The sequence below is a fragment of the Melospiza melodia genome, chromosome 26 (assembly GCF_035770615.1).
Source record: "Melospiza melodia melodia isolate bMelMel2 chromosome 26, bMelMel2.pri, whole genome shotgun sequence".
NCBI classification, from domain to species: Eukaryota; Metazoa; Chordata; class Aves; order Passeriformes; family Passerellidae; genus Melospiza; species Melospiza melodia.
Window position 1 is genome coordinate 1859699 of NC_086219.1, and position 22481 is coordinate 1882179.

General features: G+C 43.7%; 1 protein-coding gene across 2 annotated transcripts; it reads right to left on the minus strand.

Moving 5' to 3' along the window:
* Positions 1-282: 282 nt before the first annotated feature.
* On the minus strand, positions 283-15576 carry LOC134429549 (Golgi integral membrane protein 4-like). Of its 2 annotated transcripts, none has more exons than XM_063176759.1 (13): positions 15052-15573; positions 11908-11982; positions 10624-10673; positions 10298-10351; positions 8551-8701; positions 8236-8318; positions 7733-7867; positions 6745-6902; positions 5752-5924; positions 4907-4968; positions 4308-4472; positions 2516-2587; positions 283-772 (listed from the first exon to the last, which is right to left on the minus strand). In XM_063176759.1, the coding sequence occupies exons 1-13, from the start codon at positions 15236-15238 to the stop codon at positions 662-664; spliced, it is 1476 nt and encodes a 491-aa protein (XP_063032829.1). In that variant the 5' UTR covers positions 15239-15573; the 3' UTR covers positions 283-661. The 2 variants fall into 2 exon arrangements, with proteins under 2 accessions (XP_063032829.1, XP_063032830.1); XM_063176760.1 differs by having other exon boundaries at positions 608-772; positions 2503-2587; positions 15052-15576.
* Positions 15577-22481: the final 6905 nt, after the last annotated feature.

Genomic DNA, 22481 nt, shown 5'->3' on the forward strand with positions numbered 1-22481 from the left:
CAGCCCTCACCTCCAGCAGGGGGGAGGCACAGAACTCCAGGGGACACTTTGAGGCCAGCAGGAATGTCACACAGCTCAAGGGCAGGGCAGGGAGAGCTCTGCAGGGATCTGCTCCCAGTTTCTGGAGGGTCTCTGCAGCAGGAAAGTGTCCACATCCACACACACACACATTTTTCTGGCTGTGGTTGGTGCTCTTGCACATCTCCAGGGCAAAGAACAGGAAATTTCCTCTGGTTCCCTCCCCACCCTGCTCAGAGGATGTGTTAAAGAAACACAAAATCATTTATGAAGACAGATTCCTTTGTATTTGAGTGAGTCCAGGGACCCCTCTGCTGCCCAGAGGGGGTAAAAAACACCCCCAAAACCAGCCCCAAAAACCCTCTCCAGCTCAGAAAGGGGATGTGAAGAACGAGAGAGGGCAAAGAACACAGTAAATCAAAAAGTGCTCCTAAGAAAAGCAGCAGGGTAAGATCATCCCCAGTCTGAGGGATCTCAGAGGCAGCAGTGGCCCCACACTGAGATGGGATTTTCATATTTTCATCTGCAAACCCCCTCTTTGTTTGGGGGAGTTCTCTCCTCCTGCCTCTGCTCTGGGCAGTGTTTCCTTCAGGAGGAGCTCCCATCCCCTCATTCCTGCAGCATCCTGTATTTCCAGCAGCTCTCAGAAGTAATCATCCTTCTTGCCAGCACCTCCCTGCCTTCCCACAGGCTCCTTCTGCTCTTGGACAAGCTCCAGGTCGTCGTTGTCATCCACCTCCCCTCCATGATCCTCCTGGGGGCACAGGGAACAGCCAGGAAGGGAAAAAGGGAAAAAAAATCAGCAAAAAGGAAATCCTGGAGAAGGAGATCCTAAAGCACACCACGCTGTCCCTGAGCAGAGCTGTTCCATCAAACCAGCCCAGCTTGGAAACCTGGGAGAACAGGGCAGAACCCACCTCTGGTGGCACCTTCAGAGGTGTTTTAGGCACATTTTAACATCCTGGCAGTGCAATGCAGCTTTGACATCTCTGCCTCTGCTGCATGAGGGGCAGATGGAAAGAGCAGGAGCTGATATTTTACATCCTCCACATTTCAAACTGTGTCACCCACCCCAGCCAGGCCATGCAGAGCCTCCAGGGAGGATTTTAGCTCCAACCATCCATTGGAGACACCTACAAGAGGCCTGGAATCACTCAGGGAGAGGAGACCTGACACCAACCCTGCTCTGCCCACCCTGTATTTCCCTTCATTCCCAAACCCTCAGCAATCCTGGGAAACTGCAGGAAAAATCCTCAGGAGCCACTCACAAAGGGCAGGGAGAGAATGAATGAGACTGGGAGAGGATTCATTTCTATGTCTGGAGGTACCAAGGTGACCCTGTCCAGCTCATGCTTGAAAAATATTGATCTGGCATTGCTGCACCAGCACAGCCTTGGTTCCTGCTGGGATCAATTCCTGTTGTGATTCCCCCTAAAATTCCTCCTCTAATTCCTCCTGTGATTCCCCCTGTGACTGATTCCTGCTGTGATTCCTTCTATAACTCCTCCTGTAATTCCTCCTGTAATTTCTCCTGTAATTCCTACTGTGATTAATTCCTGCTGTGATTCCTGTGGTGATTCCTTGTATAAATCTTCCTGTGATTCATCCTATATTTCCTCCTATAATTCTTCCTGTGATTCCTCCTATAATTCCTCCTGTGACTGATTCCTGCTGTGATTCCTCCTGTAATTTCCCTTATGATTCCTCCTGTGGTTAATTTCTCCTAAAATCCCTCCTATAATTCCTCCTGTGAGTCTCCCTAAAATTCCTCCTATAATTTCTCCTGTAATTCCTCCTGTGATTCCTGCTATAATTTCTCCTGTAATTTTTCCTATAATTCCTCCTGTGACTGATTCCTGCTGTGATTCCTCCTGTGATTCTCCCTATAATTCCTCCTATAATTCCTCCTGTGATTCCCCCTATAGTTCCTGCTATAATTCCTCCTGTAATTTCCCCTATGATTAATTCCTCCTGTGATTCCTCCTGTAACTCCTCCTGTGATTCTCCCTGTGATTCTTCCTGTAGTTTCTGCTATAATTCCTCCTGTGATTCCCCCTATAATTCCTCCTGTAATTCCTGCTATAATTCCCCCCAGTTGCTGTTTGGGAGCACCCCACAGCTCAGCTGCTGCAGGTGGGTGCAGATAGAAAGGAGGAGGGCACAAAGAGCACAAAGGGTGCTCTGAACACCTGGAAAAGGCAGCAATGAGCTCCAGGTTTGTTCTGAACGCCTGGAAAAGGCAGCAATGGGCTCCAGGTTTGTTCTGAACACCTGGAAAAGGCAGCAGTGGGCTCCAGGTTTGTTCTGGACACCTGGAAAAGGCAGCAATGGGCTCCAGCTTTGTTGTGGACACCTCACAGAGCAGGCAGAGGCAGACCTGGAGTCCCTGCTCACCCCTGGCCCCCCAAAATCTGAATCCCCCCAAATTCCTGGCTGCCACCCCCACCCCAGGTGACCCCACAGCAGAGAGGAAAGAGGAAGAACCTTGGTGTCGTACAATTTCTTGCTCCTGATCTTCTTGGTAATCCTCCAGTGGCTCTTCCCTGGGCTTGGCAGCTCTGCCAGCATCCTGAAAAACACAGGCAGGCAGGGTTGGGAGTGCCCAGATGTCGGGATTCAGGACATCCCTCTGTCTGTCTGTCCCTGCCAGGGGGCTCAGAGACCCTGGCACAGAGCCCAGGACTCTGTGACTTTGATTGTGACCCATGGAAAAAATTACCAACCTTACATGAAGATCTACAAGGCACAAAATTTTAAGTAGAATGATAGTGAACTTATCATGGGGTGAAAAATAGATTTTTTTTTGGGTTTTTAGAATGGGGGTTCGGGGGGCAAGATGGAGGAATCTGGGCATGTCCAGCCTTTCTCCTCCTCCTTCTTCTTGGCCTCCATCTTCTGGGTGATGTTGGCACTTTTGGATTGGTTTAGAGTAGAAGCTCACTGTCTGACACAGGTGATGGGTATTGGGAAGGAATTGTAAATATTGTACACATAGATTTTAGTATAAAAAGATAAAACCAGTGTGCCTCTGTCTGTCCTGCTGAGAGGACCTCAGCAGATCAGGAGAGAGAATTTTATAGATGAGAAACAAAAAACAACCTTGAGAATGAGAACTGAAGAGTTCTGGCTCCTTCTTCAAGTGCCAGTCTGGTAAAAGAGATTTTCTGACACATAAAAGAGATTTTCTGACACATTTTGGGGTCACTGTGAGCAGCCAAAGCCTGCTGCCAGCCCTGCCAGGACCCAGCTCCTGCCCCACGCCCCAGGGCAGATCAGGGGGAGCAGAGGGACAATCAGGCAGCACAAACTCCATTTATTTTTTTGCCACCCAGTCTCTTTTCCCAGCAGCTGGCAGTTCTCTCTCCTGCAGCAGGAGGGCCCCAGGGCTGTTGCATCTGGAAAATTTTGGGGTTTTTTAGGGTAGAGCTTTAGGGAGAACAGCACAGCCAGATCTGAGAGCCAGGTATTTACATCACTAATTCTTTCCACATTTTCACTAATCTCAAGGACGTGCCAGCACCTCTCTCTTATTTGATTTCGTTGGCCTGGATTTCTTTTTTTTTCCTTTCTTAATCCCACCATTAATCATGATTTTAGAGCCTGACAGATAAAACACTCCTTTTCTTTTTTTAAAACAAGCAACGTTCAGCTGCTTGTCAAAACAAATGAACATTTCCCTGATGCAGAGTCTGGCTTCAGGCAGCAAGAAACACTTGGTGAAACAAATGGATTCCATCTGCAGGGAAGCAAACAAGGAGGCAGAGCTCTGAAATGCTGCTTGTGCTGATAAAAACCACAAGCAGAATGAAAACAAAAGACCAGAAAGTCCCACGAAATGTAAATTTCAAGCTCCACTACAAGCAGTGGAAGAAAAAATAGGTTGGGTTTGAGCGACCTGCCAAAGAGCTTTCTGCTGTCTGCCACATCTCACAGTGGGGTTATGGATCCACCAGGAATTTGCATTATGGATCCACCAGGAATTTGGATTATGGATCCACCAGGAATTTGGATTATGGATCCAGCCAGGAATTTGGATTATGGATCCAGCCAGGAATTTGGATTATGGATCTACCCAGGATTTTGGATTATGGATCCATCAGGAATTTGGATTATGGATCCAGCCAGGAATTTGGATTATGGATCCATCAGGAATCTGGATTATGGATCCATCCAGGAATTTGGATTGTGGATCCACCCAGGGATTTGATGTTTCCCTTCCAGCCCTTCACTTCTCTTGCCCACCCATCCATCCCCAGCTGGGATCCCTCCCTGGCCCTGCTGGTTGTCACCTTTGGTGGCTTCTCCTTCCACTCTTCTTTAACTCTGGGCTCCTTGAACTTCTCCGAGGCTCCCACCTTCTCCTCAAAGTCAGGCCTCTCCAGCTCAGCCTCCTCAAACTCGTCCTCCCCCTGGTTGTTGGGGTCCTGGGCAGGATCTGCAGCATCATCTGGCACCTGGACGGGAAAAGCCTCTTGTGGCTTTTATTTTTTTTTGGTTTTTTTGTTTTTTTTTTTTTTTTTTATTTATTTATTCCCTCAGGAGGCAGCAACCTGCCTTCCCCAGCAAGCCAGGAGCACTTGCACCTCTCCAAGCCTGTTAGGGTTTGTTAAAAAAACCCAAACCATCTTTGTTATCCCTCTGCACCCAGGGAGTTTGGAGCTCACAGAAACTTCTGGGTAATTATTGACTGATTGAGCTCTTATTATTGGATGGACTCTTACAGCCAGAGTTGCATCCAGGTGAAACGGGGCAGGATGAGAACGTGAAAACTTCTCAAAGCCAGGCTGGGCAGGGCTTGGAGCACCCTGGGACAGTGGGAGATGGGGTCAGATGAGATTTAAGGTCCCTGCCAAGCTTTGGAAGGGTTTGTGATGCTCTGGTCACTCACCATGGGCTCCTGAACCACGGGCTCTTTCTGGGAGTGCAGCTCCCTGTCAATGACTCCTGCATCTGCCAGGGACAGGGACAAGAATATACAGTATAAAAATATATAAATATATAATGACTAATATATTAAAATATAGGTAATATAGAGAATAGATATTATATAATATGTAATGTATAACATATAACATATAATATACAATATATAACATGATATATATAATATTATATACAATATATATAATATACATATAATATACAATATACAATATATAATATAATATATATAATATATTATATATAATTTAGTACATAAAATTTTATCCTTATAATTATATATAATTATATCTATATAATAGATATTATTATTATACATAATATATAATTATAATATATTTTATAACAGAAGTATGTGTGTGTACATGTAACAGTAACCCATTGGATAAACTATACCCAGGGCAGTAGAATTAAGCAAAGGTGATAGGTTAGAAAAAACAAAATTAACTTTGTGGCAACTTTCCATTGGATTACAATGTTATATATTGTAACAAAGAGACTTTTGACTACTTTTGACCTACGTTTGACTGCTTTTAAAACTTCCAAATCTCATTTTAAATTTTTAATTTTAAATCTAATTTAAAAAAAATTTTCAATCTCACAGCCTTTTAGGCTGATGTTTCTATGTAACATTTTGGTTTTAGCCTGGCAGTAGTCCCATCCCTTCAATTCAAGATAACACTTGGTGTTTCCAATATAAATAAAATAAAATAAAATAAAATAAAATAAAATAAAATAAAATAAAATAAAATAAAATAAAATAAAATAAAATAAAATGGATAATTTCCATACCCATTTGCAGCTCCTCCTGGTCGGCCCCGTCCCCGTGTGCCGCTGTCCCTGTCCCGGGGGTCCGGGTGCTGCCCCTGTGCCCATCCCTGGGGCTGTCCTGGGCACTCCTGGGCTGGCCCTGCCCTGGCCCTGGGTCCCTCTGGGCATTCCCTGGGCTCACAGGGACCTGCCAGCTGCAAACAGACAGGATTGGGTGGGATTGGCAGGGAGGAATGATCACCATCGACCCCATGTGCTCCAAAGGCTCATTTATTATTTTATTATTCTATATTATATTCATGTAGTATCATAAAATAATGATATAAAATATAACATAATGATATATACTATAATACACTATGATATAATATAATATAATATAATATAATATAATATAATATAATATAATATAATATAATATAATATAATATAATAATGATTATATAATACAATAATGATATATCATATAATGATATATAATGGTATTTACTATAATATAGTATATATACTATATATACTATATATAGTTTATATATACTATATATAATATATATAGTATATATATAATAATAATATATTTTATATATATAGTATATATATAGTATATACTATATAAATATACTATATATAGTATATATAATAATATACTATAATACAATGTATATATTATAATATAACATAACATAATACAATATAATATACCATAACATTTTGAAATCAGCATTTCTTACCTCAGAATTTACATGTAAATACATACTACATAAACCTTCTATAAAAATTTAAAAATTCTCTACAAATCTATTCCCCGCATCTGTACAGCGTCCACTGGATGCCCAGAATCCCAGGAATTCCAGCAAAACCAGTAAAAAAAATCGCATTTTTCAAGCAAACCCACAATAAAGACAAGTGGGGCGATGCTCCTTTTGGGCACCTTCATCCCAAAAGGTGAGAGTAGAATTCTGTGTCCCCAAACCCAGTGAAAATGCCCATTTTGAAGAATTTTGTGCCACCAACCTGTGTGGTGGCAGCTCTCTGCTCCCTGCTGGGCGCTGCCTGCCTGGCCCTGGCGCATTTTCTGCTGCAGATTTTGGTCCTGGCTCAGGCAGGGCCAGCCCAGGGGCCGGGCTCTGCTCGTGGCTCCTCACCTGGATGTGCATCTCCATCTCCGCATCCTGCAAGGAGACACCCCTGGATTTATATAAATATATACAAATAAATAGAAATAGAAATCTATTTTATATATATATATAAAATAACAGCCCCAAATCTGGGCCAGAAATTCCTTTTTTAAAAAAAAAACATCCTCAAGTGCTCCAGAAGAAATCTGCAGCCCTGCCCACCCTGCAGTAGAAGACCCCTCCTCTCATGCAGCCAGAAAGGAAAAATTCAGATGCAGCTTTGGCTGGGAATAATTCAATAATCCCAAAAAAAGGAATAATTCCAAAAAGGAATAATTCCAAAAAGGAATACTTCAGATCCAGCTTTGGCTGGGAATAATTCAGTAATTCCAGAAAAGGAATAAATTCAAAAAGGAATAATTCAGGTCCAGCTTTACCTGGAAATAATTCAATAATTCCAGAAAAGGAATAACTCAGATCCAGGTTTGGCTGGGAATAATTCGATAATTCCCAAAAGGAATAATTCCAAAAAAGGAATAATTCAGATCCAGCTTTGTCTGGGAATAATTCAATAGTTTAAAAAAGGAATAATTCCAAAAAGGAAGGAAGGAAGGAAGGAAGGAAGGAAGGAAGGAAGGAAGGAAGGAAGGAAGGAAGGAAGGAAGGAAGGAAGGAAGGAAGGAAGGAAGGAAGGAAGGAAGGAAGGAAGGAAGGAAGGAAGGAAGGAAGGAAGGAAGGAAGGAAGGAAGGAAGGAAGGAAGGAAGGAAGGAAGGAAGGAAGGAAGGACAAGAGCAAACTCTGAGCTTTCTTGTTTTAAAGCTCCAGCAGCCTTGCAGAATGTTTATCCTGGGCTTTTCCAGGGAAATTCCAGGGAATTCCACACCTGGTGCCTCCCTGGCTGCAGCTGGCTGCTGGCTGGCACCAGGGGCTGCTGCCCCTTCCTTCCTCCTCCTCCTCCTCTCAGGCCTGGCATCTTCTGCAGAGCTTCCTTGAGCTGCCTGAACTCCTCCATCTGCGCCTGAGGGGAGAGAAGGACACAGAGAAACCTCACAAAGGGTCAAACACCTCCCCTCTGGCACCTGGATTCATTATTTGTAGAATATTTATCATTTAGAGAATATTTATCATTTGGCGAATATTTATTATTTGGAGGATATTTATTATTTGGAGAAGGTTTGCCCAGGCGGTTACCTGGGCATTGAGGGTAGGAGAAGGACGCAGAGAAACCTCACAAGGGGTCAAGCATCTCCCTGCTGGGAACAGGGAACTCTAAATATTCTCTATTATTTAAAGGATATGTATCACTTAGAGAATATTTATTATTTGGAGAATATTCATTATTTATACAATATTTATTCTTTAGAGAATGCTTGCCCAGGTGGTTACCTGGGCACTGAGGAGCTGGGAGTGAACCTCCAGGTGAGCTTTCCTGAGGAGTTTGCTCTCTTCTCTGAGTTTCTGCACTGTGTCTGCAGGAGGAGAAGAACTTTGTTTAAAGAGATTTTTTTTTCATTTTTTTTCCAAGTGTGGCATCTCCCTTTCTCACCACAAATCCCTCCTGACCTCACAGACCTCTCCAAGCCCAGGAACCACAAACCTGCTCCAGCAATTCCTTCTCTCCAGGCTCTTCCCCAGCTCCTGCTCTCAATTCTCGCCACAGGACTCGGAACAATAATTTGATTTTTTGTGTTTCCCCCTCACCCTGCAGGTTGGTGACCTCGCTGTCCCTCTCCTGCTGCAGCTGGGCCAGTTTTTGGCTGTGGCTCTCCAGGCTCTTCCTGTGCTCCAGCCTGAGGCTGTTGTGCTGCAGCTGCAGCTCCAGCAGCTGCTTCTTGACATCGTCGTGCTGGTTCTGGGGAGAAAGAAGGGTCAGAGTTACAGAATAAAGCAGGGATTTATGGAAAGGATCTCCTCAGTGGAGACACCTTGGGCAGCACCAGAGCCCAGCCAGGGCTGCACCCAGGATGAACCAAAATGGTCCCAAAATGAACCAAAATGATGCCAAAATGAACCCCAGATGAAACCAAATGGCCCCAAAATGAACGCAGGATCTGCCAAAATGGTCCCAAAATGAACCCAAGATGAACCAAAATGGTCCCAAAAAATGGTCCCAAAATGAACCCTAAATGGTCCCAAAACAAACCAAAACGGTCCCAAACAGGATGAACCAAAATGGTCCCAAAATGAACCAAAATGGCCCCAAGATAAACAAAAATGGTCCAAAATGGCTCCAAAATGGTCCCAAGATGAACCAAAATGGTCCCAAAATGGCCCCAAAATGAACCCAGCATGAACCAAAATGGTCCCAAAATGAACCCAAGATGGTTCCCAAAATGGTCCCTAAATAAACTCAAGATTGAGTTTATTTGGGGGACCCAATCATAATGAACCCAGGATAAACCAAAATGGCCCCAAAATGAACCAAAATGGTCCCAAAACGACCCCAGGATGAAGATCCCATTTCCCAGGTGTGACAATGCCATTCCTGGCAGCAATCCTCTCCTGATCCAGCCAGTTCCACTGGGAACATTCCTGCCTGGGCTCCAGTGACAGAAGTGTTACCCACAGCCTCACAATGGGCTAAAAAACTGCATTTTCTGAGACAAAAAAAAAAAAAATCCCATTTTTTTGGAAATCCCCCACAGTCCCAAGGGCTGGTTTTGTCCTTCACCAGCTGTAAATGCAGTTTAGGAAAAAAAGGAGATGGTTGGGGTTGTTTTGTACATTTTTTTCCCACTCCTCCAATAAAAGGAAGCAGGAGAAAGGGAGCCAGGAATACAAAAAAGCTCTGAGTGTCCCCTGAGAGCAGCAGAGCATTCTGCTCATGGTGCAGTTGCTATGAGGAGGAATTCTGCTGCTGCAGAGCATTCCCAGAAGCCACAGAGCTGGAAAATGCCCAAGAGACAGAACTGTACTTCCTTTTTCCCAGCTGGAACCCAGAGCCGGCCCAGCTCAGCTCAGGAAATGCAGCCCAGGGGTGCTGGGGGCTGCTGGAACCCAGCCCTGCTTCTCCAGGCCGGACTAAAATCAGCATTTCTCTGCCAAGTTCAGACCAAAAATGTTTTTTAAAAACCGCCCCGGCAGCCCCCAGTTGCATTGCTCCAACAATATAAAAATTGAACATCCAGGTGTGCTTCAGGTAGGGCAGGTGATAAGCTAAAAAATGGTACAAAATGGTATAAAATTGTATAAAATGCTATAAAATACTTTAAAATGCTATAAAATGCTTTAAGCTGAGCCTCTTCCACGGACTGGAATATTTGGTGGGAGCCCAAAGGTGAGCTCCAATGGATAAATCCCATTTTCACACTGAGAGACACAGAAAAAGCAGCCAAACCCTGGGTGATAAAGGTGCTCAAGGGCTGACGTTGCAGCAAGAAAAACTATAAAGAAAAATAGAAAAATTACGAAGAAAATCCCTAAAACTCAGCAGCCAAAGCTCCCTTACCTTCAGGATCTTGTGCTGGGAGCTGAGGGCCCCGTATCTGTTCATGGAGTCTTGCTGGGGAGAGAAAAAAGATCCAACAGTGCCATTAGAACCCAGAAAAATCCAGGAAAGGGAGAAAAACCCACAGAAACACCCGCCCAAACCAGCAGAACATGCAAGGCAGGAAAACGTTGAGTTTTTATCTTGTTTTTTGCCAGGGTTGGGATGAAATGTGTGAGATGGAATTTCTTGTCTGGACTCAGATGGCACCAGAAAAAAAAAATATTTCCCATTGTGGGGCAAATATTTCCCATTGTGGCACAAAGCCTGGCACAAAGCACACCCACCTTCTCCTTGTTGAGAGCTTCCTGAGCTTCCAGCTTGTACACTAAAAAATCTGCAAAGGGGAGAAAAAAAAGGAGGCACTTTAACGGGTCAAAGGGTTGTAGTGTTTGAATAAAGCATGGTTCAGCATATATATAAATATTTATATTTAGAATAAAGGTTTAATGGTTGAATAAAGCATTGTTCAGCATATATAAAAATATTTATATTTATAATAAAGGTTTAATGGTTAAATAAAGCATTGTTCAGCATATATAAAAATATTTCTATTTAGAGTAAAGTTGTAATGTTTAAATAAAGCATTGTTCAGTTTACACTTTTATTTATATTTATATGTTTATAGTTACATTTATACTTCTAGTTATATTTATAACAGAGTTGTAATGTTTGAATAAGGCATTGTGTAGTTTACACTTATATATATATTTATATTAATATCTATATTAATATGTATATTTATATTTACGTTTATATGTTTATAGTTATAGTTTATAATAAAGTTGTAATGTTTGAATAGAGCATTGTGCAGTTTGCACTTATATCTAAATTTATATTAATATCTATATTAATATGTATATGTATATGTATATGTATATTTACAGTTATAGTTATAGTTATAGCTATAGCTATAATAAAGTTGTAATGTTTGAATAGGGCACTGTGCAGTTTACACTTATATTTGAATTCATATCTATATTTATATATATATTTATTTAAATATATATTTATATGTTTATGGTTATATTTATGCTTACAACTATAGTTATAGTTACAGTTATAGTTAGTTATAGTTATAGTCATAGTTATAGTCATAGTTACAGTTATAGTTATAGTTAGTTATAATTATAGTTATAGTTATAGTTACAGTTATAGTTATAGTTATAGTTACAGTTATAGTTATAGTCATAGTTACAGTTATAGTTATAGTTAGTTATAGTTATCGTTACAGTTATAGTTATAATAAAGTTGTAATGTTTGAACAAAGCATTGTTCTGTTTATATTTGCATTTATAGGCACGTTCATATTTACATTTGCAGGTATATTTATATTTATAAGCATATTTATATTTATAATTTATATGTTTATTTTAGAGGTGTGATGTTTGAGTAAAGCATTGTTCAGTTTCTATTTCTATTTCTATTTCTATGTCTATTTCCATTTCTATTTCCATTTCGTTGTGATGTCTGTATAAAGCACTGTTCAGCATTTCTATATTTCTATGTATTTCTTCAGCCACCTTGGGGCACCAGGGCCTTTGTGGCCTTTGGGGACAGCTGGGTCTCACCTTCCTTGGTCTTCTTGTGCTCCCCTCTCTCCTTCTGCAGGGAGCGCTCCAGGCGGGACCGGTGCTCGTACACCACTGGGGACAGCAGGACAAACTCCATTTATTGACACACAGCTTTCCCCACAGGTATTTCCCCACCATTAAAAAAAAAAAAAAAAAACCAAAAAAACCAGATATTTTCCTACCGTTAAAAAAAAAAAAAAAACAAAAACAGATTTTTCCCACCATTAAAAAAAAAATCAGATATTTTTTCCACCATTAAAAACAAAAATTAGATATTTTCCGCACCATTTAAATTCAGATATTTTCCCCGCCATTTAAAAAAATAGGATTTTTTCCCACCATTAAAAAATGAGATATTTTCCCCACCGTTAAAAAAATTCTGATACTTTTTCCACCATTAAAAAAAAAAATCAGATCTTTTTTCCACTATTAAAAGAACCCCAAACAGATATTTTCCCCACAATTAAAAAAAAAAAAACACAGATATTTTCCCCACCATTAAAAAATCAGATATTTTCCCCGCCATTAAAAAAAAAAAACAGATATTTTCCCCACCGTTAAAAAAATCGGATTTTTTCCCACCATTAAAGAAAAAAATCTGATTTTTCCCCACCATAAAATAAAAAATCAGGCACCATGGCAGTGCCAGCATCGTTCCCCAGAGCATCTCTCCCCTCTGCCCTTTGCCAGGCTCCCCCAGCAGCCAAACCCCAAAAATGCAGATTTGCCTTTGCTAAAATCATTGGATTTCGTTGGAATGTCTGCTCAAAATAAAAATAAAGCAGGGGAGCCATGGCAACAGCTGCGTTTGGGAATGGCAGCTCTGACTCTGCCAGGCTTGGGATCCCAGCACCGGGCTGAGCTCTCACTTTGGGGGGAAAAATGATGAGTTTGGCTCAGTTGTTGGGCTGCTGTTCCCAAAACTGGGGTGCCCTGAGGCTGCCACTGTCACACCCTGGCGATGCAGGAGGTGCTGGCACAGCAGGGAGGAATAATTTGGGTTAATTCCTGCATAATTTGGGTTAATTCCTGCCCTGCTGAGCTCTGCACACCCCAAACTGGGGCTGCAGGTGGGAAAAAATTTATGAAAAATTCCGTCGCAGATTTGATGAAAAATCCTTTCCTTAGGATTTTTTTTTTTTCTCCTGAGAAGCTGAGAAGCCTCAGAGGAAAAAAAAAACAATGATTATCTGCTGCTGTGGGATGCAACAGGTGCATCTGTGATTGGTCTCATGGGGTTGTTTCTAATTAATGGCCAATCAGTCTGGCTGTATCAGACTCTGAGAGTCACAAGATTTTGTTATCATCCTTTTCCTTTTCCTTTCTTCCATTATTTTAGTATAGTTCTAATCCATCATTTTCTTTTAATATAATACATATCATAAAACAGTAAGTCAGCCTTCTGAACCATGGAGTCAAGATTCTCATCTCTTCCCATGTCGGGAAATCCCTCCAGACCCAAATCCCAGCATGCAGCATCCCCATCAGCCCCAAAATGCTGCCACGACTTTTTAAATCCTTAAACAACCTCTCGAGAAGGAGGTGGGTTTGTCAGTGGGATCAGAAAATTCAATTCTTCCTCCTCCTCTTCTTCCCTGCTTTTGAGGGAGCTAAAAATCTGCAGGATCCATCAGCCCCATCCTTTTTTAGTCCCGGACCCAATGTCTCAAGAACAATTTGTCAGCAGAATCAGAAAATCCAGTTCTTCCTCTTGCTTCTTCTCTCCCCACTCTTTTTAGGGAGCAAAAAATCTGCAGCTCCATCAGCCCCAAAACGCTGCCACGACTTTTTTATTCCCGGACTTTTTTAGTCCAACCCAAAGTCTCAAGAACGAGGTGGGTTTGTCAGAGGGATCAGAGAAGCCAATTCTTCTTCCTCCTCTTCATCCTCTCCCCACTCTTTTTAGGGAGCTAAAACCCTACAGCATCCACCAGCCCCAAAATGCTGCCACGACTTTTTAAATCCCAGATCAACGTTTCGAGAACAAGCAGGATCAGAGAAGCCAATTCTTCTTCCCCTTCCTCTTCTTCCCCCTCTTTTTAGGGAGTTAAAAATCAGCAGCATCCATCAGCCCCTAAATGCTGCCACGACTTTTTTAGTCCTGGACTTTTTTAGTCCACACCAACCTCTCTAGATCGAGGTGGGTTTGTCCCTTGCAGCAGCTGGGACAAAACTGGAGGGAAGATCAGCTCCCTTCCCTCCCTGCTGGCTCCCACTCGGGGCAGAGGGAGCGGAGCCGCCTCCCCGAGCCCGCCCGGCGATTTCACTGCCCCGCATTTGGCCTGACAGGGGCTGGGAACTGCAGCCAAAGGGAGAATAAATGGAATAGAGGCGACACAGCCGAGCTCACCCCTCCAGCTCTGACCTCTCTTTGCCAATTCCCCCTCAAATGTGAGCCCCAATTCCCCCTTCACCAATTCCCACTCAAATGTGAGCCCCAATTCCTGACACCCAAATGGGGGAAGGAAAGAGCTCAGCATCCTCAGAGGCAAGGGATGAACGGGGGACCCTGATTGTGGATGGGAGGGAGAGAACTGGGGCAGAGTGAGCACACAGGGACAGATCCGGAGGGGTCACTGACAGGGACAGCTCCAGAGGGGTCACTCATCTTGGGGCCCTGGAGGGGTCACTCATCTTGGGGTCACTCACTCTTGGAGCTCCAGACAGGGTCATTCACTCACCTGGGAGCTCCAGAGGGGTCACTCACTCACCTTGGGGTCCACTCACCCTGGGGCTCTGGAGGGGTCACACCTTGGAGCTCGGGAGGGGTCACTCATCCTGGGGTCACTCTCAGGGACAGTTCTGGAGGGGTCACTCATCTTGGGGGTCCAGAACTGGTCACTCACCCTGGGGTCACTCTCAGGGACAGCTCTGGAGGGGTCACTCACTCACTCACCCTGGGGCTCCGGAGGGGTCACTCACAGGGGTCACTCACTCACCCTGGGGCTCCGGAGGGGTCACTCATCTTGAAGTCCCCTCACTCTGGGGTTCTGAAGGGGTCACTCACCCTGGGGTCACTCCCAGGGGTCACTCGCTCACCTTGGGGCTCCGGGGGGGTCACTCACTCACCCTGGGGTTCTGGAGGGGTCACTCCCAGGGGTCGCTCCCTCACCTGTGGCTCGGGAGGGGTCGCTCACTCACCTTGCAGCTGTGCCGACAGCGCTTCCTGCTGCAGTTTGTATTTCTGCGCCAGCGCCTCGGCGCCCCGCACCTGGCTCTGGAGGTGGCCGTAGAGCAGCGCGGCCGAGGCCAGGCCGGCCAGGCAGAGCAGGCCCAGCGCCGAGGGCAGCAGCCCCTTGTGCCGGCGGGAGCACATCCCGGTGCCCATGGCGGAGCGGGGCAGCGCAGCCCGGTTCGTGGCGCTGTTAAACCATCGCCTTATTCCGGCCCCGCCGCTCCTCTCCCCGCCGATCCCCGCGGAAAATGCGGGCTCGGCTCCGCTCCCAGCCGCGCTCTATTCCCCGCTGTCCGCCGGGACATCCGAGCGGAGCCCGAGCATCCTCGGGGGGCGAGGGCAGCGAGCAGCGGCAGCAGGAGGAGGAGGAAGAGGAGGAGGAGGAGGAAAACTTTTGCTTCCCATGTGCTGCTGCGGAGGAGAGGAGGAGGGGGGGGCGGGAAGGGGGTACCGCCGCCTTTGGCTCTTCCCACCGGAAAAAATAACCCGGCGAGAGGAGGAGAAGCCCTCGGGCCCCCTCCCCGCGGCGGATCCCGCAGGAAGCGGCGCCGGGAGAGCGGCCAGGAAGGCAGGAACGCGGCGGCGGCATCCGGGCTGCGGGGCCCGGGGTCCGCCCTCGGCAGCGGGAGGGGCTGCGGGGACACGGGGGGACCGGGGGGGGACAGCAGAGTGATGGGACCCGGGAGCCGGCATCACCCGGAGCCCCCGGTCCGTGTGTCCCGTCCCTGCTGCTAACGGGACGCGGGAAGGGATGGAGCGGCAGAGCATCCTCACGCAGGCAAAAGATGGGGTTTGTCCTCACACAGGCAAAAGACGGGGATTTGTCCTCGGGAAAATAGGAGGTGATGAAGGCAGGAGGGCGGGAGGAGGGGAAAGATGGGGATTTGGATTTTTCCCAATGGTTTGGGGCTGGGAAAAACAGGGACAGGGCAGGGACAGCTTCCACTGGCCCAAGGTGCTCCAAGCCCTGTCCAACCCGGCTTTGGACACTTCCAAGGTGTTCTGGACATGTGGGCTCCTCTCTTTTGGCAGAGCTCAGCTGGTTTTACAAGGTGTGTGATGCACAAGGTTTTACTCAGGTGTTGTACCCAGGTGTGTGATGCTCATGGTTGTACCCAGGTGTGTGATGCTCATTGTTTTACCAGGTATGTGATACACATGGTTTTTCTCAGGTGTGTGATGCCCATGGTTTTTCCCAGGTGTCTGATGCTCATGGTTGTACCCAGGTATGTGATACACATGGTTTTTCCCAGGTGTGTGATGCTCATGGTTTTACCAGGTGTGTGATGCTCATGGTTTTCCCAGGTGTGTGATGCCCATGGTTGTACCCAGGTGTGTGATGCTCATTGTTTTACAAGGTGTGTGATGCTCATGGTTCTACCAGCTGTGTAAATCTCATGGTTTCACCAGGTGTGTGATGCTCATGGTGTGTGATGCTCATGGTTTCACCAGGTGTGTGATGCTCATGGTTTTACAAGCTGTGTAATGCTCACGGTTTTCCCACGTGTGTGATGCACAAGTTGACCTTTAAATGTCCCTTCCAACCCAAACCATTCCATGATTTTGTGCCTCACGGGACAGACCAAGCCCCTGGAGCCTTGCCCGGGTTCTGAGCTCAGATCTGAGAGCCCCAGGTTGGAAATGAATCCTCTCTGACTGTGAGCTTGGCTCGTCTCCTATCTGAGCTCACAAGGATATTTCTCCAGGAATTCTGCCAAGCTCCCTCTTTCAGGCACCTGGGGAACAAGCAACGATCACAACAGCTCTCCACAGCAATTCCCCTCTCAGAGTCGTGCCTGGTGGTTGCAGAAATGTGAATCAAATGAGCTTCACAGCTCTGCTGGGAATTGCTTGAGTGGCACTTGTGTCACCCCCACTTGTCATTGGGAGAACTGAGGCGCAGTGTTCCTGTAAGGTAATTATTTATCCAAAATAACTTTTTTTTAAGGTAGGATTTTTTTTAACCCCCTCCCCAAGTATTTTAAGTGGATTTGGTGGATTTGTTCTGCCAGACCTTGCTGGAAATGGGGTGATTTGGCTCTGACAAAGCTTCCACTGACCATTACAGGCTTTCCTTGATGAATTAACTGATGACTGCAGCTCCTTCTGGACACCAGAGCAGCACTGATGGGAAATCCCATGGCAGAATTTGTGTGCCATGGATTGAGTGTGCAGGACCAGGGATAACCTCGTTCCTATTCCCAGACATTCAGTGCAGGACACTCCACTGTGCCAGATTTACTGCCCAACTGGAATGTCCTGTCTGCACCCTGAGGACTGAGCAAACCCCTGGGATGAGGGGTTTCAGTCTCAATTTTGCCTCTATTCAGCACATTCTTATTTTTTCGTTATTTTTTTCCCCTCCTGCACTCATTAATTACTTCCTCATGCGCTGATTCCTAACTGAGAAACACTGGGAGTTTTTGAGGTTTTTGACGGGGAGGAGTCTGGAAAAGGTTAAAATCTAGATTAGGGAATGTTTATCTGAGAAAGATTTGACTGACAGAATGTCTGTGAGAAGGCACTTTTGTAATAAATGACTTTACTCCTGCAATAAACTCAGGAGTGTTTAGATTTAACTCAGGAGGGTTTAGATTTAACTCCATTTAACTCAGGAGGGTTTAGGTTTAACTCCACATTTCTGCACCAGATTTAAGGCCAGTGAAAGCTAAAAGCTTCATGCTTGTGTTTTACCAATATTTAAATGATTCAGAGGATTCTTCCTCATACAAATCCCACAACATCCCACATCTCTAAAGGTCTGCACGAGTATTTTTTAGGGAGATACAGAGGAGGAGAAACCCCTGAGGCAACAAATCGACCATAGGTGACATCTCCCTGGAAACCCAACCCCAAATGCCTCAGGGGATTATCTGATCATCTCCTTTTGCTCCTCTAATCCAGGGGTGATCACATCTGATGCCAGCTTTGAAACAATAATCTGAGCAGAACAAGCAATTCCCATGGGAAAGCTCGGGGCGGGGGAGCTTGCACAGAAAATGCCACATTTTCACCCTGCAGAACAAACTGTGAGCACTGACCATCTGTGCAAGCCGCAGCCTTTGAATCAGAGCTCTGGATCCCACAGCAGGATTTAATCAGCTCTGGGAGTGTTTTCAGCCAGGTTATGTCAATTCTGTCAAGGAAGCAAGAGGGATGGGTGGAAGGAATGTGCTGCAAGGAGGCTGCATTGTTTAGGGGTTGTAATTTTATAAATACACAGATAAATGTGCCACATTTCACGCCCTAAAGGCTTTGTGGGGTTTGGATTTGCCTTCCAGGGAACGCCAGCGCACAAATGAGGGAGGGCACGGGCTGAGCAGGGCAGGAGGAGCCCAGGGGATGAGAAATGCCAGGCACAAACATTTGAAAGTGTTCCAAGTGGATTGGGAGCACAAACCAGCACTCCTGGAGCTGCCCTTCCCCACGCAGAAATTCCCAATTCTTTTCCCCCAGCACCAAAAATGCCCCAAAACTGAACCATTCCTGGGGACCTCGGTGTCTCCGGGGTTAAGGGGTGGGAGAGCTGAAGGATCCCTGTCCTCCCATAACAAGAAGTGACAGCTCCTAATTAGGATTCATTAGAGGCAGCCCCGGGGAGATGATGGGACCATTTTTCAGGATGTGTTGCTGAAATTATTTTTCATCTGACGATGACAACTTGGCTCAGTTGCAAATGTCCTTTGAGTCATTTGTTCTGAGCCTAAAAACTGAGCAGATGAGATCCCAGAACCTTCAGCAAAGCCTGGGCATGGCCATGGTACACGAGAAGGGGAATGGAGGAGCAAAATGAGGCAGAAATGAGGGTTTTTTGAGTTACAAGGTAAAATTCATCATCTAGGTGAGCATTCCATAGAAACTGGAGCACAAGGAGATCCACAAGTATTGAATGTCTGGACATTCTGGCAGTTATTTTGCATTTACCTTAAAATATCTGCTCCCACCAGAGTCAAAATATTCTGAGAGAAACTCTTTATTCTTTCAAAAAATAGTCCTTACTCCAAGAGTTTACAGTGCAAAAACTTCCACCATGTGAATCTCAGATCCTCTGGGAAAAACCCTCAACTTTGCCTTTTATTTCCACCTCATGTTTTATGAGAATCTTCCTTGCTTTGAGTTCTCGATCAGTCTCTGATTTGGGTTAGTTTTTTCCTCAAAAAGCAATAAAACACCAGGCAGGATTCTGGAGGTGCAGACCTCCAGAAATCATCACGAATATAACAATTCTATCATTTTCCCTGCATGTGGGTGAAGCACCATTTGTCAGTGAGTTGTTGTGGGGGGGTTTCTGTGGAAAATGAAGCACATTTGAATTGCTGTTAATGAATCAGGCTGAGCAGGTGATGGTGGGAGGAGGAGGCAGCAGCAGCAGCAGCAGATCTGTTCTGGTGCCTCCTCCAGGATGTTCTGCTGCTCTGTGGCACCTCAGGACAACAGAGAGATGAGAATTCCTCGTCATCCCCCTGCAGAGTTTTCCCTTTGTGCCTGCACAAGCATTCTGTGGGATCAGCCAGCCTCATCCTCACTGGGGCTGCTCCGTCTGACTTCATCCCTGCACATGCCCACGACACATCCAGCTGCAAAGATCATTTCTGAGCAACTCAAGCTGGCATTTCTGCACGGGAGGTGTCAGCAGGGAGGTTTCAGTCTGGGTTTTGATACCCCCCCATAAGCCAAGAGCTTAAATCATCCCTGCTTTGTCACTCTGTGTTAAGTGTGGACAGATTCAGGGTGAGATTTCAGGCACTGCTTAATCATCGTTGGTTTTAAATAGGACAGACTTTCCTGAGCCATGCTTTTGGGTGCTGAAAATCCCACTCAGCATTTTCTGCACATGGAGCATGGGAACACACTCCAAAGGGTTTGGGTGCTGAAAATCCCATTGGTTTTTCATAAAACAGACTTTCCTGAGACTTGCTTTTGGGTGCTGAAAATCCCACTCAGCATTTTTCTGCACATGGATCATGGGAACAACCTCCAAAGGGTTTAGGTCCTGAAAATCCCATTCAGAATTTTCTGCACATGGATCATGAGTACAAGCTCCAAAGGGTTTGGGTGCTGAAAATCCCATTGGTTTTAAATAGAACAGACTTTCCTGAGCCATGCATTTGGGTCCTGAAAATCCCACTCAGCATTTTTCTGCACATGGGAAAATCTTGGTATTTAGCAGCTTATTCTGAGTTCCTTTTCTCTGTCAGACTCCTCCTCCACACAACCTTGGCCTTTAGGCACAGCTACCCCAGAATTCAGCCAGCTTTCCACCTGGCACTGCTGGGACACAGCAAAGATCAGAATTCTGACCCAGATTTCCTCATTTTTCAGTGATGCTGACCCAGATTTCCTCATTTTCCACCGATGCTGATCCAAATTTCCTCATTTCTCAGTGATGCTGATCCAGATTTCTTCATTTTTCAGTGATGCTGAGCACTGGAGGGATTCCTGCCTTAAATATTGTGTGGAGCAGCCACAGGAGGAGGAGGAGAGGGCTCCAACTACCCCTCAAAAATCAGAATTGTTGGCTCAGGTTCAGGGTCTGTCCCTGCCTGCTCCCGCTACCCTTAATTATTCTTTTTTTTTTGCTTCATTTTCCAGTGCTAAAAATAGGGAGGGGATAAAGAGGAATCCCCCTTGGGCTTGGGTTCTATTAAGCTGTGTTTCTATTCAGAGGAGAAAATCAAAAGTGGAACTGAATTTCCTCAAAGTTAATTCCCAGAGCTGGGCACTGGAGGGATGTAGGTCACTTTGCTTTGTTCTGAGCTATAAATAAATTGGTTTTTCCCTGAAAAGTGGGAGCAGACTCATCCTGGCTGCTTTATCCAGGTCACTGCCTCTGAAGGTAAGAGCAGAGGCTCCTGCTGCCACTTCCAGGCTCTGCTTTTAAGGACAGATTCTCCAAAATATTTTTTTTTCATGTATTAAGTGTGTAAAACAGCACTGCAGAACATGCACTTGGATTAATTTATATTTTATTGTTTTTTATATTTTATTGTTTTTTATATTTTATAATATATACATTTATATATTTAATATATTTATATTTTATAATATACTATTAAATTATTTTATTTATGTACACAATAATTTTATATGCATTTTATTATATTCTGTATTATGTATTATTCTATAGTATTATATATCATCGTAACAATATAACAGTATATATGATTATAATAGATAATTATATAAATATATTTTATATAATATATACAATATCAATTATATATATTATATTTCTATACAATATATATTATATAAATGATATATAACATGATAATATATAATATGTAATAAAGGATATACAATATACTATATATTATATACTATATATTATATACTATACATTATACATGATATATTATATACTATCTATATTATATATTATATATTATATATTATATATTATATATTATATATTATATATTATATATTATATATATACATTTTTATATATCTATACATTAATACATTCTTTTATATTTTCTATTTTATAGAGATATTTTTTACCTATACAGATCCATAAAACACATCTTGGCAGCCTGTTTTCCCCACCATCACCAATATATTTTTATTCCACCAACATATTTTTATCCCATGAAATATTCACCTTCAAACAACATCACTAAGGGATCAGGTGTCCCGAATTTTCCACGTGGAAAGTGCAAAATATTAAGGAGATTCGTTTTGGGGGAAAAAAAAGGCAATTTAAAACATTATTATTATTATATTATTATTTTTTATTATTAATAATATATTTATTTTATATATTTGAATAATAACAATAACATACCAATAACAATAATAATAAATAAATAAATTTAATATTCTAAAATTAAAATTTTTAAAGAAATCCACAAAGCCTGGCTGACCCTGGAGTGGCTCCCATGGCTGCCAGAAGGTGCTGAAGGAAAAGTTCATGAATATTTCTGTGGAACAGCGGCATCCAGTGGGCAAAGAGCAATTCCTGCTGATTTCCTCGGAAAACCAGGACAGGCCACAAAAAAAGAGAGGTTTCTCCCCAATATTCAGTGCTTTGCAAACAGTCAATTTTATTTTTAATTTTATTTTTATTTTTAATTTTATTTTTAAAAGAGAGAGTAGCTTGAATTTTTTTTTTTTATTTTGAACAATTAATTTTAATTCTAAATTTTGTTTTTAAAGCGAGTTTGGCTTGAATTTTAATTCTTTTCAATTTAAAAATATTTAGGTTTTAATTTTTATTTTTTAAAGAAAGAAAAAAAAAAACCAACTTGAAATAACTCAGAGCCTGGATGTGCAAGCTCCTGTTTAGAAAAAGTAAGTTCTAAACAAAAGTAAGTCCTGAATGATCTCAGTATCTATTAAGTGATCCTAAAACTCAAAAAATAAATCCTCAATTATCTCAGTATTTATTGAGCGA